General features: G+C 41.8%; 2 protein-coding genes and 1 long non-coding RNA gene across 4 annotated transcripts in view; 1 reads left to right on the top strand and 2 right to left on the bottom strand.

Moving 5' to 3' along the window:
* Mtmr10 (myotubularin related protein 10) overlaps positions 1 to 15907 on the bottom strand; it is a 40160-nt gene extending 24253 nt beyond the window's left edge. Inside the window, exons 1-5 of the mRNA XM_070043103.1 lie at positions 15687 to 15907; positions 14929 to 14989; positions 7177 to 7313; positions 4805 to 4877; positions 4045 to 4187 (exon numbers count right to left, since the gene is read on the bottom strand). Of these exons, the coding sequence (XP_069899204.1) occupies positions 4045 to 4187; positions 4805 to 4877; positions 7177 to 7313; positions 14929 to 14989; positions 15687 to 15746 (474 nt within the window). The 5' untranslated portion in view covers positions 15747 to 15907. The remainder of the gene's footprint in view (positions 1 to 4044; positions 4188 to 4804; positions 4878 to 7176; positions 7314 to 14928; positions 14990 to 15686) is intronic.
* The window catches only part of LOC138842013 (uncharacterized), a 43886-nt gene continuing 35663 nt past the window's right edge, over positions 15625 to 23847 (top strand). For both annotated transcript variants that reach the window (XR_011376561.1, XR_011376560.1), the window contains exon 1: positions 15625 to 15704. This is a non-coding gene — a long non-coding RNA (uncharacterized lncRNA). The remainder of the gene's footprint in view (positions 15705 to 23847) is intronic.
* The window catches only part of Trpm1 (transient receptor potential cation channel subfamily M member 1), a 74259-nt gene continuing 69623 nt past the window's right edge, over positions 19212 to 23847 (bottom strand). The window contains exon 27 of the mRNA XM_070043104.1: positions 19212 to 20921. Coding sequence (XP_069899205.1) covers positions 19652 to 20921 — 1270 coding nt within the window. The 3' untranslated portion in view covers positions 19212 to 19651. The remainder of the gene's footprint in view (positions 20922 to 23847) is intronic.

Here is a 23847-nt window from a genome sequence, read left to right as displayed (position 1 = left end):
AGGTATATGCACAACCGCATATGTAAATGGCACACTGCTGCGGTGGAAATAATACTGTGAGAGGAGAGAGCAAGCCAGGGTCCCCATCTTTACTTTCTCTTACAAACTGTTTAAAAACTCTTTGTCCAAATTCCTAGCTTCCATTCCTAGGTTTTGAAAGACTTAAACTTCTGGGTCTCACTTTCATGTAGAATCATTCTTACTTTCCAAGTATTCTTCAGGCAACAAAAAAATTGAACAAACTCTTGTACCCATGGTTAATGTTTCTCCTCCAAGACTGACTACGGCAAAGCTCACACTCAGAAAACACGCAAACCTCTAGCTCTGCCACATTTACAAACAAAACCAAGTTTCCTACATGTTGTGGTCTAAAAGCCACCAATAACTATTAGGTTCTAGACAAAAATGACAGTCCAAGTGAAGGCCAACCTGTTCTTTAAATTAGAACTGAATTCGTTTCTAGAAAGCATGCCTCAACAAGTTAATAAAACAAACTTGGAGTCATATATTTAGTTTACTATCTGTCCATTTACCTGTCTATAAATTTAAAAAATAAATACATCGTTAAAAATACCTTTAAAAAGATTTTTTTTGTTTGCTTTTTGTGCCTGGACTGAGGATTCAACTCAAGGCCTAGGTACTGTCCCTTAGCTTTTTCAATCAAGGCTGGCACTCTACGACCTCAGCCACAGCTCAACTTCTGGCTTTTTGTTGTTTGGAGATAAGAATCTCACAGACTTTCCTATCTGTTCTGGCTTTAAACTGTGATCCTTAGATCTCAGACTGATGAATGACTAGGATTACAGGCACAAGTCACCAATAGCTGGCTTAAATTTTATTCTTATTAAACACACACACACACACACACACACACACAAAACCTTTTTGCACTTCAGTTGTGAACAAAGGTTCAAAAGGAAATTGCTCCAAGTTGCTCTGAGGTAAGATATCCAATGCTGTATTCTGAAACTCTTCTTTGTATGGCTCTTTACCAAACATTATTATTTTTCTGTGACGGCCCAAGTAGGAGGAGGATAAACAGAAAAAGAGTATAGCTGCACAAAGTAACCCAACTCAGTCATAATACAACTGAGAGAAAACCAATTACGCCACTAAATGGTTTTAGAGCAACATTTACCTAAATGTTTATTGATCTGGTAGTCTGAGAATTTATATTACAAACAAAAAAACCTACAGTACTTCACAAATAGTGGTTCACAGAACTCCAAATATGTGGTTGATCATTTTTAAAAAAATTTATAAAGTCAAAATGTTTTCCAAAGAAAACTTAGCATTCAAAGCTTCTATGGGATTAAAAATAAACTAATTTCCCAATTGCTAATTTTATCTTATTTTAGAGGTAGTGTCTCACTATGTTGCTCAGGTCAACCTTGAGCTCCTGTACTGGGTTCAAGTGATCCTCCTGCCTTAGCCTTCCAAGTAGGTGTAACTCCAGGTGTAGGGACCACCTCACCCTGCCAAAAGGAATCTCTGTGGTTTGGTGGGTTTGTGTGTGTGTGTGTGTGTCAGGGCCTCATGTTCTCAACTGACTTTTCTAAGGAATCTGTGTGTGTGTGTGTGTGTGTGCCTCATGTGGGTTTGTGTGTGTGTGTGTGTGTGTGTCAGGGCCTCATGTTCTCAACTGACTTTTCTAAGGAGTGTGTGTGTGTGTGTGTGTGTGTGTGTGTGTGTGTGTGTGTGTGTGTGTGTGTGTGTGTGTGTGTGTGTGTGTGTGTGTGTGTGTGTGTGTGTGTGTGTGTGTGTGTGTGTGTGTGTGTGTGTGTGTGTGTGTGTGCCTCATGTTCTCAACTGACTTTTCTGCTCAAGGCTGGTGTTCTACTACCTGAGGCACATCTACACTTCCAGCTTTTCACTGACTGACTAAAAGATCTTACAGATTCTTTTCTGCCCAAGCTTGTTTTCAAACGGTGATCCTCAGATCTCAGCCTCATGAGTAGTTAAGATTACAGGTGTAAGCCACCAATGCCTGGCATTTTAGTTTTTCTGAGACAGGATGTTATGTTGTCCAAGCTGGCCTTGTACTTGAGATCTTCCTGCCTCAGTTTCTTGAATAGCTAGGATATGACATCTGCCACACACCCAGCTCCTACCTAATTTTATATGAAAACTTTCACTTGTAACAACAGCATATTCCAGAAAGCTTTGGTTTGTGGTTTTGTTTTGTTTTTAACTCATAAAGTCACAACGCTTTGGTAGCCACACATGACTTAGCCCTCTGTTTAAAAACATGCAAATCAGAGAAACAAATTTTCTAGTTATATTCCCACTGCCTCTGCTTTCTCCCACATTTTCCCCCATGACCATACAAAAGATAAAGAATTTCTTTCTGAGCTAGTATGCTTTTTATATTTTAAGACACTGGGGAAAGGATTTTTGGCAGGCACGTGGTCTTAGCAGAGTGAGCTTGTTTCTGTGAACAGTTCAATGAAGCCTTCATTCACTAGCAGACAGACACAAACAAGGGAAGCCTTGCATTTCCAGAGCATGTATTACGTGCTTATCACTGAACACTAATCATCTGCATGGGGACATCTTTTATGCTGCTGCTCTGTACTATTACTTTATATTCACCTGTTGCGGCCTCATCTTCTCAACAAGACACAACAAGCTGTATCATCCTCTTCTTTCTGGCTGGCAGAACCCATTGCTAGGCAGATATCTAATTAAAATTCCCCCTAAAAATCTGAGAAATTGAGAAATGAAACCAGAACACACATCAAAACTTAAGTATTCTGGATGGCTCAGAAACTAAAATAATTAGAATTTCTACCATTTACTAAAATAGTGTCATCTGAAAAATGGAGAAAGAGATTTAAACTTTCTGAAAGAAAGGTCAACTGTATTAACTTTTTAGTTCTGTGGTGCTTCTATTCTTGAAATTTTACACAGCTTTTTGAGTGGGAGACAGTACTGGGTTTTGAACTGAGGGCTTTGCACTTGTAGGTGGGTCTATTGCTTGAGCCATGCTTCCAGCCCTTTTTTCTGATTATTTTTGAGAGACAGCCTCATTTTTTCCCAGGCCATCCTGGACTGGATTGTGATCCTATTTCATGCTTCCCACCATGACTATGATGGATGACAGATGTGCACATCAAACTCATGGATGAATCGAAGTTACTCCTTTGCCTTCTAGGAAGTATTTAATGCCTGCTGATGAGAGTTAAATTCAAGGGAAGAAAGCTCCACCTCTTTGCATGAATTCACTTGTCAGAGGAGTATAGCTGATAGATTCAATGTCCTCTGTTCCAGTCTATTGTGACAAATGCAGGAAAGAGCAATGAAATTCCCAGAAACAAAACCTGCTCTTGTGTATGGGGAATAGAGCAAAAGTGCCTTTATGCACTAGAAATCTACTTTCTTTCAGGACTAAAGAAGTCTCTGGCCAGGCGCTGGTGGCTCACACCTGAAATCCTAGCTACTCAGGAGGCTGAGACCTGAGGATTGCAGTTCAAAGCCAGCCCGGGCAGGAAAGTCCATGAAACTCTTATCTCCAATAAACCACCAGAAAACCGGAAGTGGTGCTGTAGTTCAAGTGGTAGAGCAGTAGCCCTGAGGTGTAGAGCCAAGGGACAACGCTCAGGCCGAGTTCAAGCCCCATGACCAACAAAAAAAAAAAAAAAAAAAAAGAAGTCTCTGCACCACCAATAGCACATTAGTTTTCCATGTCCTGTTTATGAGGCATAAAAAAAGGAAACAGGGACTCAAGCAGTAGAGCACCTGCTTATTTCAAACCAATACTCAAAAGAGGTCCTGAGTTAAAACCAGTACTGCAAAAAAAAAAGTCTCTTAATATTTTAGGAGCTGATAAAAATTTGTATGTAAATATTTCCAAGTAGCCATAAACTTATATAAAGAAATAAATAGTTCTATTACTATTCTCAGGTTTGACTTCTTGACATAAGGAGATACTAAATAACTTCCTCTAAAAAGAATCTGCACAACTGAGAAATGAAATTTTCATGTAGAAGTGAAATTGGTAATTAAATAATGAACCCAGAACTTGATAAAAGTTAATAGTATTACCTTTTTGGCACTTTCAGGACCTGATTCATCAAAGCGAAATCTGACAATTCTGAAATCTTTACAATAAATGATTAACTCTGTTGGGTTAAATTTCAGTTTCTGGTTGGGGCCTAGGACTTTCTGCTTCCTCTTATGGTCATTCACTAAAAGAGAAAGAAAAAATAAGAAGTGTGAAAATATTTTCTTGTCACTAATTAGTTCATTTATATTATCAGTGAAAGTTGCGATAAAGTCGCCCTTCTCTGTATCTGTAATTCTCTCTTGATCTCTAACTCCTAAAACTTCAGGGGTTGGTTTAAACTTTGCTAAAGGTATTTTACTCTTTGAATAAAATCATCACTTTGTAGATCTTCTTAATGACTATATTGTAATTTAAAAGAACACAAAATTTAGAAACTAAAAAAAACCATATACACATTCTACATTCCCACTTAAAAAAATGTAATTTCTTGACTTGTCTAGGGTTAATGTTCCTGGAATACAAATAAAAAAAGGAAGGAGTCTGGGTCTGGTTAAAACTAACCTACAGAAATAAATTTCCAACTCAAATATTTGGGAAGTATAACTTGTCAAAGAACATTTCCAGAATGAAATCAACTTTTAGAGATCTACTCCTTTTTTTTGGTTGCTGTTTGAGACCAACTGTCAATTCTACGCTCAAGAGATATCTCTGCTCTTTTCAGCTGAGGCAACTGGCACAGGATACCATCCACTCTGCCCAGTTTGAACTTTTAGAGACAAGACATTAGCTACTACATACCTGTTACAATTTGTTCAATACACGTTAAGGGAACATCATGTTCTCCAAGAAGAAGGTTTCTATAATGGAATTTCTGAAATAAAAAATATGTTCACATTAATTCTTTGCTCAACAGCCTTATGATGGGAATACTAGCCTTATTTTTAGATGTGGTAAGAAACTGTGACTATTGTCTCTAACAAGTAATAAAAAGCTGCGAGCATCAGTAGAAGGACATATCTTAGGACATACCTCAGTAGTAATGCAATGGTAGAGACTAAGAAATGCATGCTCCGGACTACTTCTGTTCTAACAGAATGAAACTAAGTAAAAATGTATACTACAACACCACTATAATATACACTTCATATTACACTTCATGTAATGTAATCAATTACTTCATTGGCAAACACTTGCAAATCCAATTCAGGGTAAAATGGTCATAAAATAGGAAAAAAAGGATCAATCCTAGGCTCGTATGGTAAAATCATATTCTTTTTTGCAATGGAGTTTTGTTTGCAGGGGACTGGTACAGGAGCTTAAACTAAGGCCTTCCACTCTCACTTAGCTTTTTTTTTTTTTTTTGGTCATAAGGCTTGAACTCTGGGCCTGGGCACTGTCCCTCAGCTCTTCAGCTCAAGGCAAGTGCTCTGCCACTTAAGCCACAGCACCACTTCCGGTTTTCTGGTAGTTTAATTAGAGTCTCATGGACTTTCCTGCCCCGGCTGGCTTTGAATGGCAATTCTCATATCTCAGCCTCCTGGGTAGCTAGGATTACAGGCTTGAGCCACTGGTACCTGGCTCACTTAGCTTTTTTAATCAGGGCTAGCACTCTACCACTTGAGCCACACCTCTACTTCTAAGGTTTTGCTATTTTTTGGAGATTAGAGTTGCTTAGATTTGTTAGGCCAGGTTGTTTCTAAACCCTGGATTCTCAAATCTCAGTCTCCTGAGTACCTGAAATTATAGACATGAGCCACCAATGGAGATTTTATAGCTGAAATAACTCTCTAGAGCATAAAGTCTACTAAAATTATGAAAGCCTTGCTATGAGCCTTGTCTGGTTTCAAACTTCTGATTTTCCTGCCTCAGCCTCTCAAATACTGGGATCGAAATAAAAGTCTTTAGGAAAAGTTTTTAGTAAACTAGAGCTCAATGTTTTCACATTAATGAACACTCTATATCCATTGTCAAACTAAGGTCACAGCTGGCACTACTGACCTGTTGTTTTATGGCACTGGCTTATTTTTTCTACTACTGGTACTGGACTCAAGCTATCCCAAGTAAGCTGGAGGTACCTTAGTTCAAGCCTGTGTGTGTGTGTGTGTGTGTGTGTGTGTGTGTGTGTGTGTGTGTGTGTGTGTGTGTGTGTGTGTGTGTGTGTGTGTGTGTGTGTGTGTGTGTGTGTGTGTGTGTGTGTGTGTGTGTGTGTGTGTGTGCATTTGTGTGTTTATGTAAAAGATTAATATATTGCAGTAAATTAGTGAATTATTACAATAAATATATTTACACAAAGATCAGTCAAAAATATATAGTAATTATACAAGAATTTCATTAGAAAACAGTTATTATTATAAATATAGATCTAAGGAGCAAAAGTGTTTTATTTTCCAAATATAAACAAAATAATTGTGAAAAAAATCTAGAATTTTTAATTTAACCAAAAGGAGGTAGAACCACTTTCCAGTAAATATTTAAGATAGCAACAGGGTTATCAGACAAAAATTTCATCACCGTTAAACAATTCTAGAAACTAAGCTTCTGGGGAAAGAATTAGTTTTTCAAAAAAAAAAAATCTATGAAATGAGTAACAAATTCAACATTTGTAAGATAATTTCCTAAATAATTGAATTTTTCTCTTTATTTTTAGTAAAAAAGAAAATATTTGCTTTTATAAGTAAGATTTAGAGAAAAAAGTAGTTCCCTCATTGAAAACAATATCTAACCAGCTGAGCACCAGTGCCTCATGCTCAGTAAATAATCTGGAGGATTGTGGTTTGAAGCCAGCCTGGGCAGAAAAATCTTTGAGACTCCAGCTCCAATGCAACCAGTAAAAAGCTGGGCTGGAGGTATGGTTTAAGTGGTACAGTGCCAGCAGAGCAAGAAAGCCAAGCATGAGGCCTCTAGTTCAAAACTGGTATAGGCAAAACAAGAAAAAGACAAAAAGATAGTATAACCAATGACTACAAAGGATTAAAAACAGCATCCCACTAATTCTATTCCTCAGGAAGTCTCAAGATTCTATTAAGTTTCAGTTTAATCAAATACACTACCAATATATTAATCATTGATTGACAAATTTTATAATTTTTCCATACCTGTGATTTATATAACAAAATGCACTGCTTGGAGTCAAAGCTTTGCCTCAATTAAACAGTGTACAAATAACGCACCTGTAATGGCATTGGGTCATCTGTGATAAAGGAAATTTTGAAATTGCTGCAGATCAGTTTCCCCCACAGATCGTACTGGCTTGTGTCTGTTGCAATGCATTTTCTTACAAAGTTGACTTCATTCACAACAATTTCTCCTAAAAACAAACAAAAAACCAACATCACTGGCAGAGCTACAACTCAGCCATAAAATGTCAACTGTCACTGTGTGACCTATAAAGTGATAATAGTGACAGGAAGAAAGAAGAGTCACTGCTTAAAATGCTCTAAGTGCTTTGTATTGTTATAACATAACAGTTCTCTATTTGTAAGAGAGGAAAACCAGAATATATTCCAGAAAGCCAAATCAAGTATGCCTCTGTGTTCAAATTATGTTAGTAAGTCATAAAACTACAATAAAATTTGAGTTAAAAGGAAACATTAGAGAAATAGATGTAAGAAAAAAAGAAGTTATAACCTATTTTTGAAAAGAGTAACTATAATTTATCTCAAGCTTAGCCACCATGAAACCTTAATTTCAAGACTGAAAACTCAATTAGACCCTGGAATATTTTTAAACCATCCATCTTCACACAGCAATGGTAGGAAAGTTGTATTTCATCATTATAAAACCCAGTAATAGTGGACCCAGCACCTGTTCACTGATACTCCTCAGACACCGATAAATTCATGAAGAATGAAAACAGTCTCAAAATAATCCTCTCCCTAACAAAAAGTTATAATTTATCTCTTGCAAGAATAACTTTTATTCAGAATTTTTCAAGATTCACTGTTTAAAGAACAGATCCCCAACATCTACTTGCAGATTTAATTCAAATATGCTCAGGTCAAATTTCTTGTTCAAACCATTGGATGAATTTCCATTCTGAATACAAGCCTCCCGCTCTTGACCTAAAGCTCTGCCCATTTCTGTGTAGGCAGGCCAGCCCCAATCAAAACCAAAAACAAAACAAAAGTTATCTTCTATTTTAAAAAATGATGAATATCACAAAAGCAAAAAGGGATGGAGGCATGATTTAAGTGGCAGAGTGCTATGCAGGGCTCTGAGTTCAAATCCCAGTACTGCCAAAAAGTCTTGCTAGATTAAATCCCCTCATGAGCATTATAAACTTGCAATTTGAGCACTCATCACAGATATAATTTTACATATATATATATATTTCTAAATTAGTACTTATCTTATGCTCAAGATTATATGTTCCATGGGGGCAAAAAGTAGATTATAGAGGCAAACTGGGTGACACGTTTGGATATGGGACTGACAGAAAGTCACGGCAGTCCAGGGCAAGCTAGGGTGACAAGTTGGTCACCCTAGTTTTAGACACATTCAGGAATTAAAGTGGCCTAAAAGTTATTATAGGAAGGTCAAAACTATGTAAACAAAATGCCAGCCACTGTCACTGGTACTGGCAGGATCTGATTCTGCAAGTTACAAACAATACAACTAAGCAGCAGAGGTAGCAAGTGCTCTTCGCAACAGGTATAGTATGAGGGTCACAGCACAAGTCTGGACAGGAGACTTAGCTGCAGTCCTGAAGGGAGAAGGTGAAGATATCAGAAAATGCCTGACAACAGGGACAAAAGTCTATATAAAGAATCAAGTGTAGGAGATAGCCTGTCTGAAGCATATACAGTATTGGGGAACAGTAAGACACCAAGTCAGCAAGGCAGTGTTGGCAAATTATAGTAGTTAAACAATTTGGGGTTTTATCCAGCTTAAGAAAGATTTGTTTATGGAGGCTTAGGGAAGAGTTTCCAAGCATGAGTGGAAAGTTGCACAGAGAATGAAGAACTTAGGAATAAAATTCGAGACTGAGGTCCTGTCCCAGTGGCCTAAGGAATGGACAGTTCCAAACATTTTTCAGTTCTATGGATGAACTATAAACCTAATGCTAAGACATTGGTCTAACTCTTCTGAACAACCAACAGTTTAACACAATAAATGCCAGAAGTTGGAACATGGCGGTTTTTTGAGAGGAGGGCAGATAAATAGAGGAAGGGTAAGAAGATTCAGTCATTATATTCAATGTACATATGTGAAAAATGAAACCACATGACTTGAGGATATGGATGGGGTTGAGAAAGATAGAGGTGACCAAAGAAAGGGGTGACACTGATCAAAATGTACTGTACTCATTAACTAGTGTGTAGATGTAAACTCTTTGTACAACTATTTAAAGATTAAAGAAGCCAGGGGCTGGTGACTCACACATCTGTAATCCTAGCTACTCAGGGGACTGAGATCTGATGACTGCAGTTCAAAGCCTGCTTGGGCAGTGAAGTATGTGAGACTCTTATCTCCAATTAACCACCAAACTCTGAATTCAAGCCCCAGCAGTAGGACTGGGACACGGACACACACAGGGACACAGACACAGACACATACATACACACTTAATGAAAAAACAAAAACCTCTCTGTTTTAGGTATTTATATGAATGAAGATAAGTTCACATTTGTTTTTTGTTAAATCAGAGACAAAGACAAAGTATTAGTCCTGGTTTATACAAAGTGCCAGCCATAACTGAATTCACAGAGCTCAAAACTGAAAACCATTCTAGTTTTGCCAAACAGCTGCTCCTGGCTTTATCACTAAAATTTTAGCACAGGGCTTAGGTATTTTTTTTTTTTAAGATACTAAAGTTGGAAATAGTGTTCAAAGCCCCAAGGGCATGTTACCAGTCCAGTGGTCTGATAAGTGTTATCTATGAAGTAAAACCACAATCAGTCTACAATCATCTGTGTGGCCATCTTCAAAGGGCAGTACAACATCCTAAAGGCAGTTGGGGTTTTCTTTTTGTTGTTGGGGTGGCCTGTAAGAGATTCACAAGCAAAACGAGGACTTACAGTTGGGCAGAACAGTACATCATCAATGGTCCAAACAGTGAATATGTAAAAAATAAACCAAGCCTCAATTCAACAAGGGCTGTTTTCATTTTCCAGATGGCCCGTGGTTGCATTCTCCTCTGCTCTGATGACAAAAGACTTGACAATCAGGGCATTCATTACCCATCTCACAGTTGATCTCCATAGGAAAGTGCGACTGGCATTGCAGAGGGGAAGAAGAAAAACCTGTCCTGACACAGGACTCTAGGACAGGGGCTCAGCTGAGCAGGCCCTCTGACTCAGCACACATTCCCTGAGAATGTGAGAATGAGATGCCCCATGAGGCCCCCCAAATTTGACTTAGATGACTCCCTCTGAGCCCTTACAACCCTTGCTCTCCTTTATGGAAGCATTCTCTTTCTGGGCTAAAATTATCTAAGGGCAGAATCCCTACCTTTCTACCACTTGGCTGAGTAACACTGAGCAACCACTGGACAACAAAGCAGTTCATCAGTATTAGTCACAGCATTTCAAACTCTCCTCCCTCCCACCTCGTGGGTCAGTAAAAAGATCATGCTTCAGGGCTAGAAGTCAGCAAAAACCATCAGACCCCATTCCCTGGGAATCTTATGTCCTCCTCACAAAGCAGCTGGCATTCTTGCTTTAGCAGAAGGAAGTCCCCTGCCTCTCAAAGCATTCCATCTGCGGGCGGCTGAAATTGAAAGTTCCTCCTCAAGCTGGGTCAAAATCTGTCACTGCTTTGAAAAGGGCAAAGGTAAGGTCAGGGCTCTTTTTACCTCACTGGAAAATTTCCTCTAGGGTGATATCCAATCCACTGCTCTGAAGCATAAGTCTGTACCCACTGTCACCAGAGCAGCAAGGTAGGCAGTGTTGCTTAGTGGCAAAAGGCCCAGCCTGGGAGCTGGGCGCACAAGTCTGGTTCTGCCCTTGCTAGTTGTGTGACACTGGGCGGGTTACTTAACCTTTTCAAATGACAGCCTGCTCTCCCATTACATGAAGGTAAATTGGTACCTTACATGAAACAGCTGTTATGAAGATCTGTGTAAGCAACATTAGTTAAGGATCTTAGTCTGAGTGTCAGAAACTTGCCTGGAACTAGTTATAGCGAAAAGGAGAATTTTGTGGCTTTGTGTTTGCTAGACCTCACAGACAATAAAACTCCCAGAGCTGAACGCCATGAGTCCACTCCCTCAGGGGATTTTTTACTCTGGGACAGGTTTTTCGGGAATTGTAGCCACTGAAGCATTGCCCAAAACAAGGTTTCTTTCCTTAGTATTAACCTGAAAATATCCAGAAGCAGAGCTGCGCCCATGCTTGCAGGCAGGCAGGTTATCATCCCTCTTACCACATCTGATGGGTGCAGGTGGGTCTGAACTATTTGTCCAATGAAGAAGACACATTACATACAGGCTCAAAAGTGATTCTTTTGAGATATTTAGCATGAAGTAAGTCTAAATCCTGGAGCTGGTCTGTCTGTGTGGGCACATGGCGTCTACGACCACAGTTTAGGCAGGCAATCTAGGGTTCAGACATTCACTCAATAAATATCTCTATATTGCCCACATTCAGGCACTATGCTAGACGTCAGAATCACTGAGCCGAATTGAGTACAATCTTCATCTCCCTAAATTTCATGAACTGTTGAAAATTATTAACACAAACCACAATTCACATTAAACTACTGGTCATTTTCTTCCATTTTTCTTGAGGAGGATCATTAATTTAAATTTAATCTTGTTAAATCCGATCAGAACACATGATGACTACACACAAATAAACAACTGATTTTTGTGTTCTAATTTTCATCTGCTTATTGAATCAAAAGTTCAAACTTGGGGCAACTAGAGTAGGATATCCTTGGACTCGAGGCATTTTGCCAGAGCATAGCATGCAACATTATATCTTGGAACAATCACTTCTTGTTCTGTGTGCCTGGGTAAAGCCACAGGTGACTTGGCCAAGTTTTCCCTTGATTTCTCACAGTAAAGGTCAAAACTGCATTAATCAATCCCTCTTAGGCTAGGCCTATGAGTTTATGTGTGCAATGGTGGGGATCAAATGCATAGCCTATACATGCTAGGTACATGCCCTCTACCAATCAAGATGCACCTCCAAGCTACATCTCTAGCCACACTAGTGTAGGTGGCTGGAGAGCCAGAAAGTCTGTTGCTTTCTACAACCAGTCTTCCAGACTACAAGTATAAAGGGTAAAAGGGGCAACAGAGGTTCTGGGAGTAGGAACAGAAGTGACATGGGAGGTAAAGCAAAGAAAGAGAATACAACACAAAAGGGTGGCCAAATAGAACACATCTAGGAAGAGTGTGGAAAGGGAAGAAGACAGATAAGTAACAACAAGAGTCAGGAAGACACTATAATTCAGGCTTAGCTCAATGATCTAGAAGGATGAGGGACAGAACTACCATGTATGCATGTACAGATGTGACTAGAGAGTCAAAGCAAGAAAAATTAGCACAGGACAGAGTTCCTTAGCCAGTTACTGAAGGAAGATACTGTTTAGCAGAGTATGATGGCACTTGCCCCTGATCCAAACATTCACTCAGGAGGACTGTGAGTTCAAGGCCAGTCTAGCTATTTACCAAGACCTAGCCTCAAAAAAAAAAAAAAAAAGAAAAGAAAAGAAAAGAAAAGGAAAGGAAAAGAAAAAAGAAGAAAAGAGAAAGAATGGCCAAACAAAGAAAAAGAAGTTGCTATTACTTCTAGGACAAATAAATGACATCCAGTCAGGAACTGGGTTTAAAATCTTCCCCAGAAAACTGATTTCTCAGTAAAGAGTAAGCTTTTAGTAATTTTAAAGAACAAAAAACCCTTGCTGGGCACCAGTGGCTCACACCTGTAATCCTACCTACTCAGGAGGCTGAGATCTGAGCAAAGTGGTTTGAAGCCAGTCCAAGCTTTGAAAAAAGACAGAAGTAGAACTGTGGCTCAAGTACTAGCCTTGAGCCAAAAAGCTCAAAGACAGCACCAGGCCTCAAGTTCAAGCCCCAGGACTGGCATGTAAAAAAAAGAAGACAACAAAAAACGACCCTTCAAGGAAAAAACTCTTTAAGCTTATTGATAATAATACTTTTCCATAAGCATACCTTAACTTTAAAAGTTAATTTTTTTAAAATCATGCAGTAACATTTGTAACTAAGACTATGCTGTTTTTCAATGTCAAAACCTAGCACCAGGAGAGGGAAATTAGAGCCTAAATGAAGTCTGTTCACTCAGTCAAGGAAACAAGCTCAACAGTTCACAGGCACTCACTCATTCACTCAAGATGAGTACTATTTCCCATTGCTTCTAAATTCCAGTGACTAATTCTAACACACAGGGAGCAGGAGTTACTAAGTAATTCTGTTGTTCACTCCCAAGGAAAAGTACCAAGGATTAATTAATAAACACTGGGTGAAAGGCACTGAGAAAATCAATGGAAAATACTTATAAGTAAATCCTGTAATAAAGTTGAAAAAAATTATGAGTTGGCATTTACCATATGGAACCAGAAGTTGATGTTTTTCAATAATTTTTTCTCCACTTAAAACTTAAAGTTCTCAAAGTCCCATATGTGTTCTGTTGCTACCTATAAACCTCTCATTATTTCACCAAAATTGGTGTTAAGTAACAATGCTGACATTTTTCAGTGTTGATGGTAGTCATACAATCTGGTATTTGATGACATTTCAGGTTTCAAATAGGCTTTCCTAAGTATCTGGCTACTTCCCCCAAGAATCTCATTAAACAACTGGCATGTCCTAATAATTAAACGATTGTTACATAATTCAAAAATACCAACCATTAAGGGTTCTGTTTTCTGTATGCTCTAAAACTAAACTCTTGAGTACCAATAATCTTCCCTCTCCGCCTCTCTCTCCACACACCTTTGTTTCAACGGTCTTTCTTTTTTTGGTCCTCATGAGGCTGAACTCTGGGCCTGGGTGCTGTCTCTTAGCTCTTAAGCTCAAGGCTAGCACACTACCACTTGAGCCGCAGCACCACTTCTGGCTTTTTCTGCTTATGTGGTGCTGAGGAATCGAACCCAGGGCCTCATTCAAGGCAAGCACTCTACCACTGAGCCACCTTCCCAGCCCCTTTCTAAGGTCTTTCTAAAGGTTAAGTTCTTCTAAACACAACTCTGAACCTGAAGATTTTGTCCCCTGGAGGTGCTTGCTTGTGTATAGGTACAACATGCACATACATAAACAGACGTAGCATGCCTGGAGACATTTTGGTTGGGCAATTAGGTCACAACTAGTAGGAGGGGACCAAAGTACTAGAGACATCTAGTAGGTCCAGGCCAGGGAGATTGTCAAGTCATCCACAGCAAAGAACTATCCAGCACTAACTGTCCACAGTGCCTCCACAGAGAAACCCCATTCTAAACTGAAACACAGAGACTTGCAAATACAGCTGACAGCCTCGAAAAACAATTGCCAACTAAGTCACTCAAAGTTCACTAAGCTTTGTTGATTAATAAAAGTTGATTTCCAGACCATCCAAACACATTAAAATTGTGATTAGACTATTCATCATGAATACATTAAGTTGCAGACAGATGTGTAAGACAAAAAGAACTTTCACTACTCAAGCAATTAAATTAAATTACACAAGTGATTAAATACTTCCTTTCCAAAAGACAATTTCAGGAAGACAATGAAGATGTTTAAAGCTTGACAGTTTTCTATGATGCTTTTAAACTTTCAAGGAGAAACACCATTTATCTCTCACCAACTCTTTCTGCTTCTCTTAAGTCATTAGATTTATTTTAAGTGGGAGAACAGATTGAAATAAATAAAGGTTAAACCACACGCTAAACCACTGAGAAGAACAATCTTAGACCTAACACATTATTTACCAGAACGACTTAAAAAATCCTTCTTGGGGGGAGGAGGGGGGGTGAGTTACCTGGCAAAAGGACCGGCTCCAGTTTCTTAATCTTTGGTTCGGAGCTAATCTTGTCATCGGTCTGAAACACAGGAACACATTAAAACACAATCCAAACTCCTTTTCCATTAAGACACAGCGGCAAAAGTTTTCTAAGAGGATGACAGGGGCGACCGATCACCACCCACACATGCATCTTGCCAGGTTTTCATCTGTTCATCTGGGCGAGGGCAAAGGAGGTGACGGTGTCCAAAAAAAAAATAATGAAGGTACTCGTTACCTGACCCCTGTGTGCATCACCTCGACAATAACAAGAAGAAAATTAAAATGACAAAAAAAAACAACACCATTTAAAAAAAAAAAAAAAAAAGATCGGCCCATGATCGAACTTGGGGGCCCGATCGACGGTCCAAACACCCCGACCAACCTCCCCCGGGGGCAGCTCCCGGCGTGCGGCCGGGTGTGACAGACGGCGGACCCCGCGTCGGCCAGGCGGCCGCGGGCGCTGCCACCGTCCGGGAGACGCAACTCCCGCCGTGGGGACGTCGGACCGTCGTCCCGCGGCCGCCCCGGCGCCTCCAGCTCCGATCGCTGGGTCACGGGGCAGAGCTGGGCCCGCGGGCCGAGGGACCGGCGGCGGCGGCTACGCCGGGGCCCCCCCCCGGGGGTGTGCATGCGGAGGGGGGGAGGTCTCTGTTCCCGGGGTTCCCCCTCCCCACACACACACACACCCGCCGAGCGTCCCGGGAGCCGGGCGGCGCCCGCGGCGAGCCGCTTACCTGCGGCGGCGGCAGCAGGTAGGACCTGAAGCTGGGTCGGGGCGGCTTGAGGGAGAACATGGCGCCGCCGCCTTCCCGCCCGGAGCTTCCCCCCCGCCCGCCGCCTCCAGCCGCGGGGCCGGCGGCCGCGCTGATGCCCGGCGGGGTTCAGAGCTCCCGGCGCCGCGGCCCGGGCCCGGTCTGCGGCCCGCCCCGTCGGGCGGCCTGACGGGCGGAGACTCCGCCGAGCGCCCGCCCGGGCGGGGAGGAGCCGGGTGGCGCCGGGCCCATCCCCGGAAGGGGCTCGGCGCGCCCCGCCTCGGGGGACGGCACGCACGGCGCCGCCCTCCTCTTCAGCCCGCTATTCGGCCCCGGGTTTTAGAGCCCGGAACCGAAGGGCTTTCGGGGCACGGAACGCCGCTGCCGGGCCTTCAGCGAGGGTACCGCGGGTGGCGGGGTCTGACAGCCATTTTGAAAACGCGGCCTTGGGCCGACGCGTCTACGGCGGCCCGCGAGGCTCACGGCGGCCTGCGCGCGGCGCTACGGAAGCTCGTAGGGGTCAGGAGGCAGCGGGCCGCCGGCTCGCTGGTCACCCAGCCCGGGCGGGCGTTGTTGTCGAAGTCGCTGGGGAGGAGCGTGGGGTTGGAGGAGAGGGGACTCTGGTGCCATCGGCCCTTTTCCGAGATCCCGCACCTGGGATCCCTCACCACCCCATCTGTCGTCTGGCATGCGAGGCCCCAGGCTTGAGCTGAGGTCTCCAGGTGATGAACCGAGGTGGAGAATTCCAAAGAGGAGCTTCCACCTTCTTCAAACCTGTTGACTTGTCACCCGAACCGGCCCCTGTCCCGAGAAGTCCGCACGAGGCTGGAAGGGTTTGGTGGTTGTTGTTGTATTACCAAAAAGGAAGGTTTTAGGAATGAGATCCAAATACTGGATCAGATAGGAAGCGGGATGGATTCGTTTCAAAGAAGCAAGACACAAAAAGTGATTCGCTTTTCTTTCCCCCCTAAATGAGTGTTATAAGTTATTTAATTTCAAAGACGACCCCCCCCCCAAGCAATGATAGATCAGCCTTTTAAAAACAAATAAATTCAGCCCAGTTCAGGGATTCCACTCTGACCATCAAAATCTGTCTTTATTTTAGGATGTGAGAGTCAATCACATTTATGGATTACCGTGTCTCATCTCTACCTGCATTAATGGAACATCCAGTCTCCCTTCTCTCTATTTCCTCCCTTGCCAGTCCAATGGTGGTGTAAGCTCCTGTGCCTCAGATGAGGAGCATTGATCATCTTTCTGAACATTTTCCATTTGTGATCACCACTCAGTCAGTGGCTCACATTTGTCATCCTAGCTACTCAGGAGGCTAAGATCTGAGGATCATGGTTCAAGGCCAGCCCAGGCAGGAAAGTCTCTGAGACTCTTCAATTAACCACCAGAAAACTGGAAGTGGTGCTGTAGTTCAAAGTGGTAAAGGACTGGTCTTGAGCAAAAGAGCTTAGGGACAGCACCAGGCCCTGAGTTCAAGCCCCATGGCCAACACCCCCCCACCCCCCAAACAACAACTACAACTCTTGAGTGATATTCCAGCTCAGGGTCTAACTCTAACCTCCATTCTAGCCAGAGAAGTCTCCTTTCCACTCCTAATTATATAGTCAATGGTGTAAAGTTGGTAGGGTGTCCACAGGACTTCCTAGACAGTGACCCCAGCCCAAATTCCTGTAGGAGACCTAGTGATAGATAGGACAGGAGCTTGTGTTGTGAATATTTGTTAGATAAAATGGAGTCACTTTTCATGGGTATCAGTTAGTAGGACTTGAATTCAGGGCCTTGTGCTCTTGCTTGCCTTTTTTTTTTTTTTTTAAACTCAAGGCTGGTGCTCTGCCACTTGAGTGACAGCCTCTGCTCTTCGCTGCTCTTTGCTGGCTAATTAGAGATGAGGGTCTCACAGACTTTTCTGCCTGAGTTGGCTTCAGACCTCAATCATCAGATCTCAGTCTCCCAAGTAGCTAGAATTATAGGTGTGAGCTACCAGCATCCAGCTTAAAAAAAAAAAAAAAAGGAGTCACCAGCACTAAAATGAACCAACTGTCCATGAGAAAAAAATTGAGATTCTCAGTTCTTGGTTCCCAGAGCTGACATATAGAACCAAATCAAGGAATCAACTCTCCTAGTTTTAAGAATAATTTTAAGCTGGGCATCAGTGGCTCACACCTGAAATCCTAGCTACTCAGAAGGCTGAGATCTGAGGACTGAGGTTCAAAGCCAGCCCAGGCAGAAAAGTCCCCATGAGACTTTTGAATCTCCAATGAACTACTCAAAACCCAGAGGTAGAACTGCGGTTCAAGTGGTAGGTAGAGCACTAACCTTGAGCACAAAGAGGCTCAGGGATGGCACCCAGGCTCTGTTCAAGCCCCACGACTGACAAAAAAAATTTTAAAGAATAATTTTACTCCACAACTGATAAAACTACCAGTTCTGAGCTTAAGACTATATTCGGCCATCTTTGTTGTCCAGCTCCTGCAAGTCTGAAAAGTGTCCAAGGAACTGTGTTTTATAGTATCTTACATAGACTTCTCTATCCCAATAAGACTCATTTCTTTGTTCACAGAGGCCACACTGGCCTGTGTGTTCCAGATTACAATCTTTATTTCCCAGTAAAAGTTTCTATATTGGAGATCTACCTGTATATTTTTTGCTTGGCTTTGACTTCAAGTTGAATCCTCACAGCTTATATCCTTACCCTTGGGCAGTCTCTGTTTTTAGTTATAATTTTGCACAATCACCTAGACAGAGGTACAGTGTGCATTTGCCAGAGGACAAAAAGAAAATGCATATTGGTACTTTATTTTTACATCTAACGAAAAATCTTCATCACCTACACTATTAAAGTAATTTGGCTTTCATTGCATACTTTTCCTCCATTGTGAAATTTTAAAATAGAAACAGAAAATCCACGTGAGAACCTACATGGATGGCTCCTTTCCATTTCTTACTTTGTGCCCCTCCTAATTTTATCTTCATCTTCCCTTTTCTTTTTCTTTCATGTTTACTTTATCTTTAAGTTCTCTTTCGTACATGGTTACTTTTAATCCTTAAGTCACTTGATGATGAGCTAAAAACGTTTCGTAGGCTATTTGGTGGCCCTCATGAATTAGGAACTTGGAGGTTGTATAGTAATTAACCAATTTACCTCCTTTGGCATATTTTCACTTTCATTCCTGCTCCAACTAAGACCAACTCCAAAAGCCATCACTGGTGGCTCACACTTATAACCCTAGCTACTTAGAAGGCTGAGATCTGAGGATTGCCAGTCCTTGAGACTCTTGTTTACAATTAACCACAAAGTCGAAGTAGAACAGTAGCCCAAGTGAGAGAGTACTAGCGCCAAGTGAAAAAGCCAAGGGAATTATGAGGCCCTGACTTCAAGTCCCAGTACTGGCATAAAAGAAAGGAAAGAAAGAAAGATTAAAAACAATTTGGTTTATTAATGTATACTAACAACATATTACTTTAAGTGTAATGCATTAAAATTCAAGTCCAAGTTTCAAATGTCTTTTTTTTTTTTTGTCCTGGGCTTCAACTCAGGGCTGGGACACTGTCCCTGAGCTCTTTTGTTCAAGGCTAGTGCTCATACCCAGAACCACTGGGATTTGAGCAGGGGGTAATATCAGGAGTTGGTGATGGTGGTGGTATTAGTAATGACTAGTGATAAGAAATGGAGCCACAGCTTGACTTCCAGTTTTCTGGTGCTTAATTGGAGATATGAGTCTCAGAGGCTTTCCAGGCTAGCATTGATTTGTGATCCTCAGATTTCAGTATCCTAGTAGAATTATAGGCATGAACCACCAGCACACAGCTCCAATGTCTTTTAATTAAAGCATTTCCAGAAATTGATCACGTTTAGATCGCCACAATGGCACCCATTTGTGACCTTCCGATCTTCCTTCCTTCCTTCCTTCCTTCCTTCCTATCAGAATACAAACTTAGCAGTCAGTTTCAGTGGAAGTTTTCTCCTGCTTTATGTTTCTTTCTTCCATGGTAACTGAAGACACAACTACTAAGTTACTCACACTGCTGGCATGTCCAGATCTATCTAGTTTCCCCTGAATGCACTTGACAGCCCTGGGATGGCCATGGAAACTTCTTGACCTTGGCGATGGGAATCCCAAAGTTTGTTGTGGCTTCACGGACAGTAAGTTCTCCTTTCCAGTTCTGTCTGTAGCAGGGAGGGCTACTGGAGAGATCTGAGGGACTCTTTGAGAAAAGCAATTGTCATCTTCCATGTCTGTGGATTGCTCTCTTTGCTCAGCTTGAACTGCAGCCTCAGACACCCTACAAGGGATATCGGTGCTACGGGAACGTGTGATCTTCTGAACTTCATATTTCCATTCTGTTGTCCATTGCTGGACGGACGAGGGACAGGCTTGATCCATGATTGAACTGTACTCAGCACCCCAGTTGTGAAACCCACCAACCAGTCTTCTTCCCTCCGAATACACAAAGCTTCTGGATTTCATTGTTTTGTAAGCGTTGAGTGTGTCATCTGGGTAATAGCGTGCGATTTTGCTTTCTTCCGATGGATAGGAAATAGTGCCTTCTATCTTGGTCGTTTCCACTGTGAGCTGAGTATTCGGAAAATCTGACTTCTGTCCAGACATCACATCTGTTGCATTTAAACCAGAGGACATCATTTCCTCTACTTTAGCGTCGGCCTGCCTTTCATCATCTAGGGTTGAAATGCCGATGTCTGGTCCTAATTTGGGCTCTGAAGTGACTGTGGTGCCATCTACTTTACGTTGACTGTGAACTGGGGTTGCTGGGGGACTGGGGCCTGATGCAAAGTGCAGGCTAGTCTGCCTTTCTGGAGCTAGATGGACTTTAGGGTCCTTGTCCTCCTTCACCCGGAAGGAACAAGTTTTCTTCCGGAGGCCTGTCCCTGGAGGCACGGAGACAGAGGTGTCTTCAAACAGCAGTTCTTCTCCGTTGAAATGGTAGCGGTATAGGCTGTAGCCATCGGAGCTATTGATGCTACTTTGGCGGAGAAGGTAAGTGGCCTCACATTCGGAGGAAGCTCGGGACCTTGACTGGATCAGATCAGACCTGTCAATGCCCGCAAGATTTTCCAGAGCATTCACCATCCTGCTGGAGAGTTCTTCAAGTTGAGAAAGTCGAAGGTCAACAGTCTGTAGGGTCGTTTTCATAAAGTTTTCTCTTTCATTGATTTCTTCCAATCTCATCGACATATTTTCAACTCTAATGAATTAAAAAGAAGAAGGGAGAGGGATAGATTTCATAAACTGAATATTAAAAATGAAAAGATAATGGTATAAATTCTCAAGATTTTGAGAATTGTAGAATTTGTTGGGCCTGTTTTTGTGGGTGTTTTCCCCCCTTTCCTTCCTTCCCTCTCTCCCTCCCTACCTCTCCCCCCTCTCTCTGTGAGTCCTGGGGCTTGAACTCAGGGACTGGGCACTGTCCCTAAGCTCAGTAATAGCTCTCTACCACTTAAACAACAGCTCCACTTTTGTCTTTTTTGGTCATTTATTGGAGATAAGAGTCTCATGGATTTTCCTGACCAGGCTGGCTTTGAAGTGCAACCCTTGGATCGCAGTCTCCTGAGTAGCTAGGATTTATAGGTGTGAGACACCAGTACCAGGTGGAGTCTGTGTATCTCTTAATATAACTACTCAAATGACAAGAAGAGTATCAAGAAATAACACTATATATGTGCATATATATATATATATATCTTTATATATATGTATGTATATATATATGTATATGTATATACTAGTCATTTTGCTAAGAGCCTTCACAAGTCATTTAATTTCCTGCAGAACACCAAAAACATTAAACTGTTCTTTATATGCAATTATGAAAATTGTTAGCAAAGATGAAGAACTTGGTAAGTTATAAATGTCTAGTGGTAGATAATTTTTAAGACACCAGATAATCAGGCAGGCAACTTATGAAACTCTAAGGTTGCCTGGACTGCAATCCATAGGATCAGACATTGCTTTTTACTTTAGTATGTACCAGGATGAATTCTGTCAACAGGTTCATGAAATTTAACTCTTTTAAGTAAGAGTCAGTGATGTATGCTAAGAACTTCTAAAAGTTGCAGTGAAAGCTGGGTGCTGGTAGCTCATGCTTTTGTATGCCTGGCCAATCAGGAGGCTGAGATATGAGGATAGAGCTTCAAAGCCAGTTAGAGCAGAAGAGTCTGGGAAACTCTTATCTCCAATTAACCACCAAAAAGCTAGAATTAAAGGTGTACTCAAGTGTACACACACACACACACACACACACACACACACACACACACAAACACACACACACACACACACACACACACACACACACACACACACACCAGTTGAATTTGTCTCAGGATGGGTGTGGGAATCATGGCTCCTAGTTGGGCAGCGTAGGAGTCTGTCCTGGAAGGTTTCTTCCTGTATAAAGATAAACATCGATGCCTTATGCTTTTGTTTGGTTTTCTCCCACCTTTCTTAAAGACATAGTCTCTGAAGTCCTTTGACTTGCATCACAATCCTTCACTAGGTCTTTGCAGTCTTCTCTCCATACCCTTATCAACTCCTCATTTGCCTTGCTGCTTTCCTCTTGCCCATATAGGAGACCCCGCCTTCACATTTGGGGAGGGCCCCACCACTCTTTTTGCACCACACTGTCTGCTCAGTGTCCAACTCCATCTCCTGTGCTCTGTATACTCCCTGTCTCTTCTCCAGAAAACTGGTCCTACAGTGTCCCAGAGTTGCTCTAGCTAGTGCCCACACCGACAGCTGCACTGTGATGCAATACAGGGTCCCAGTTTCTATTCTTAACACTTTTCTTGGGGTGGGTGTGGGGAGGGGAGAACTATTTATGTGCCTCTGAGGAAACCACATCATCAGAACAGGAAGGGCCTGGTTTCCTAGAAGTTTGCCATGAGGGAGGACCAAAACTCGACATGGATACGAACTCTTGGCTTTACTTTTTTTATTGTTGTTGTTTTTTTGTTTTCTGTTTTTGTCGGTCATGGGGCTGTCGCTCTGGGCCTGAGCACTGTTCCCCAGCTCTTCAGCTCAAGGCGAGTGCTCTACCACTTGAGCTACAGTACCACTTCCGGTTTTCTGATGGTTTATTGGGCTGGCTTTGAACTGCAATCCTCAGATCTCAGCCTCCTGTGTAGCTAGGATTACAGGCATGAGCTACCAGCGCCCAGCTTGGCTTTACTTTTTTATAAATACTTTTTTTTCCTATAGGTTCTGTAGATTTTCTCTCCTCTCAGGGACTCATAGAAGACATTCCATTTTACTTGTTATCTTTGTGCTGGTCCTGGGGCTTGAATTCTGGTCCTGGGCGCTGTCTCTGAGCTTTTGTGCTCAAACCTAGCTTGCTACCATTTGAGCCACAGCATCACTTCTGGCTTTTTGATGGTTAATTAGAGATGAGTCTTATGGACTTTCCTGCCTGGGCTGACTTCCAACCATCATCCTCAGATCTCAGCCTCCTGAGTAGCTAGGATTACAGGCATGAAACACTATTGCCCATTGAAATTTGAAAGAAAACATTTTTTTTTCATTATCTTTAAGTGGCTGTACAAAGAAGTTGCCATTCAACATCACAGAAAAACTTTTCAATGTGAACTTCTGATTGCCTCTGAGGGAGACTGGCTATTCTGAATTAAATCAAATGGCTTCTTAATCCCTTCAAATCTATTAACCTTGTGATTCCTTTTGTATTAAAACCACATGGCCTTTCTAACAGTTAAATCTGAGATCCTTTAACAAATGAGAGATAATACAGCTTTGTAAATTTTGGGGACATAAATAAGCTGGTAAAATAAACATCTTTCATCAAAAGTCTTTTTAAATTCTCATCCATTTTCCACCCTATATTACCTCATTAATAATAGCATCCCTGGCTTCTTAGACATTTTAAAACGCCCTGAAGTAAAGCCCCAGCACAATAAATAATAAATAAGTAAATAAAATAGACTTCCTCTTAAAGACGTGTTTTGAACCTGGGTACACCATGCCTATTGATGGACATTTCAGTTGTTTCTACTTGGGGAGAAGAACAAAAAGAGCTGCCCTGAACTTTCTACATCATTTTTCTTTCTCTCTCTCTCTCTCTCTCTCTCTCTCTCTCTCTCTCTCTCTCTCTCTCTCTCTCT

This window comes from Dipodomys merriami, unplaced genomic scaffold, assembly GCF_024711535.1.
Source record: "Dipodomys merriami isolate MVZ:Mamm:240054 unplaced genomic scaffold, mDipMer1.0.p SCAF_33, whole genome shotgun sequence".
NCBI lineage: Eukaryota > Metazoa > Chordata > Mammalia > Rodentia > Heteromyidae > Dipodomys > Dipodomys merriami.
The sequence above is the reverse complement of the archived record's forward strand: the minus strand, read 5'-3'. Positions and strand labels throughout refer to the sequence as shown.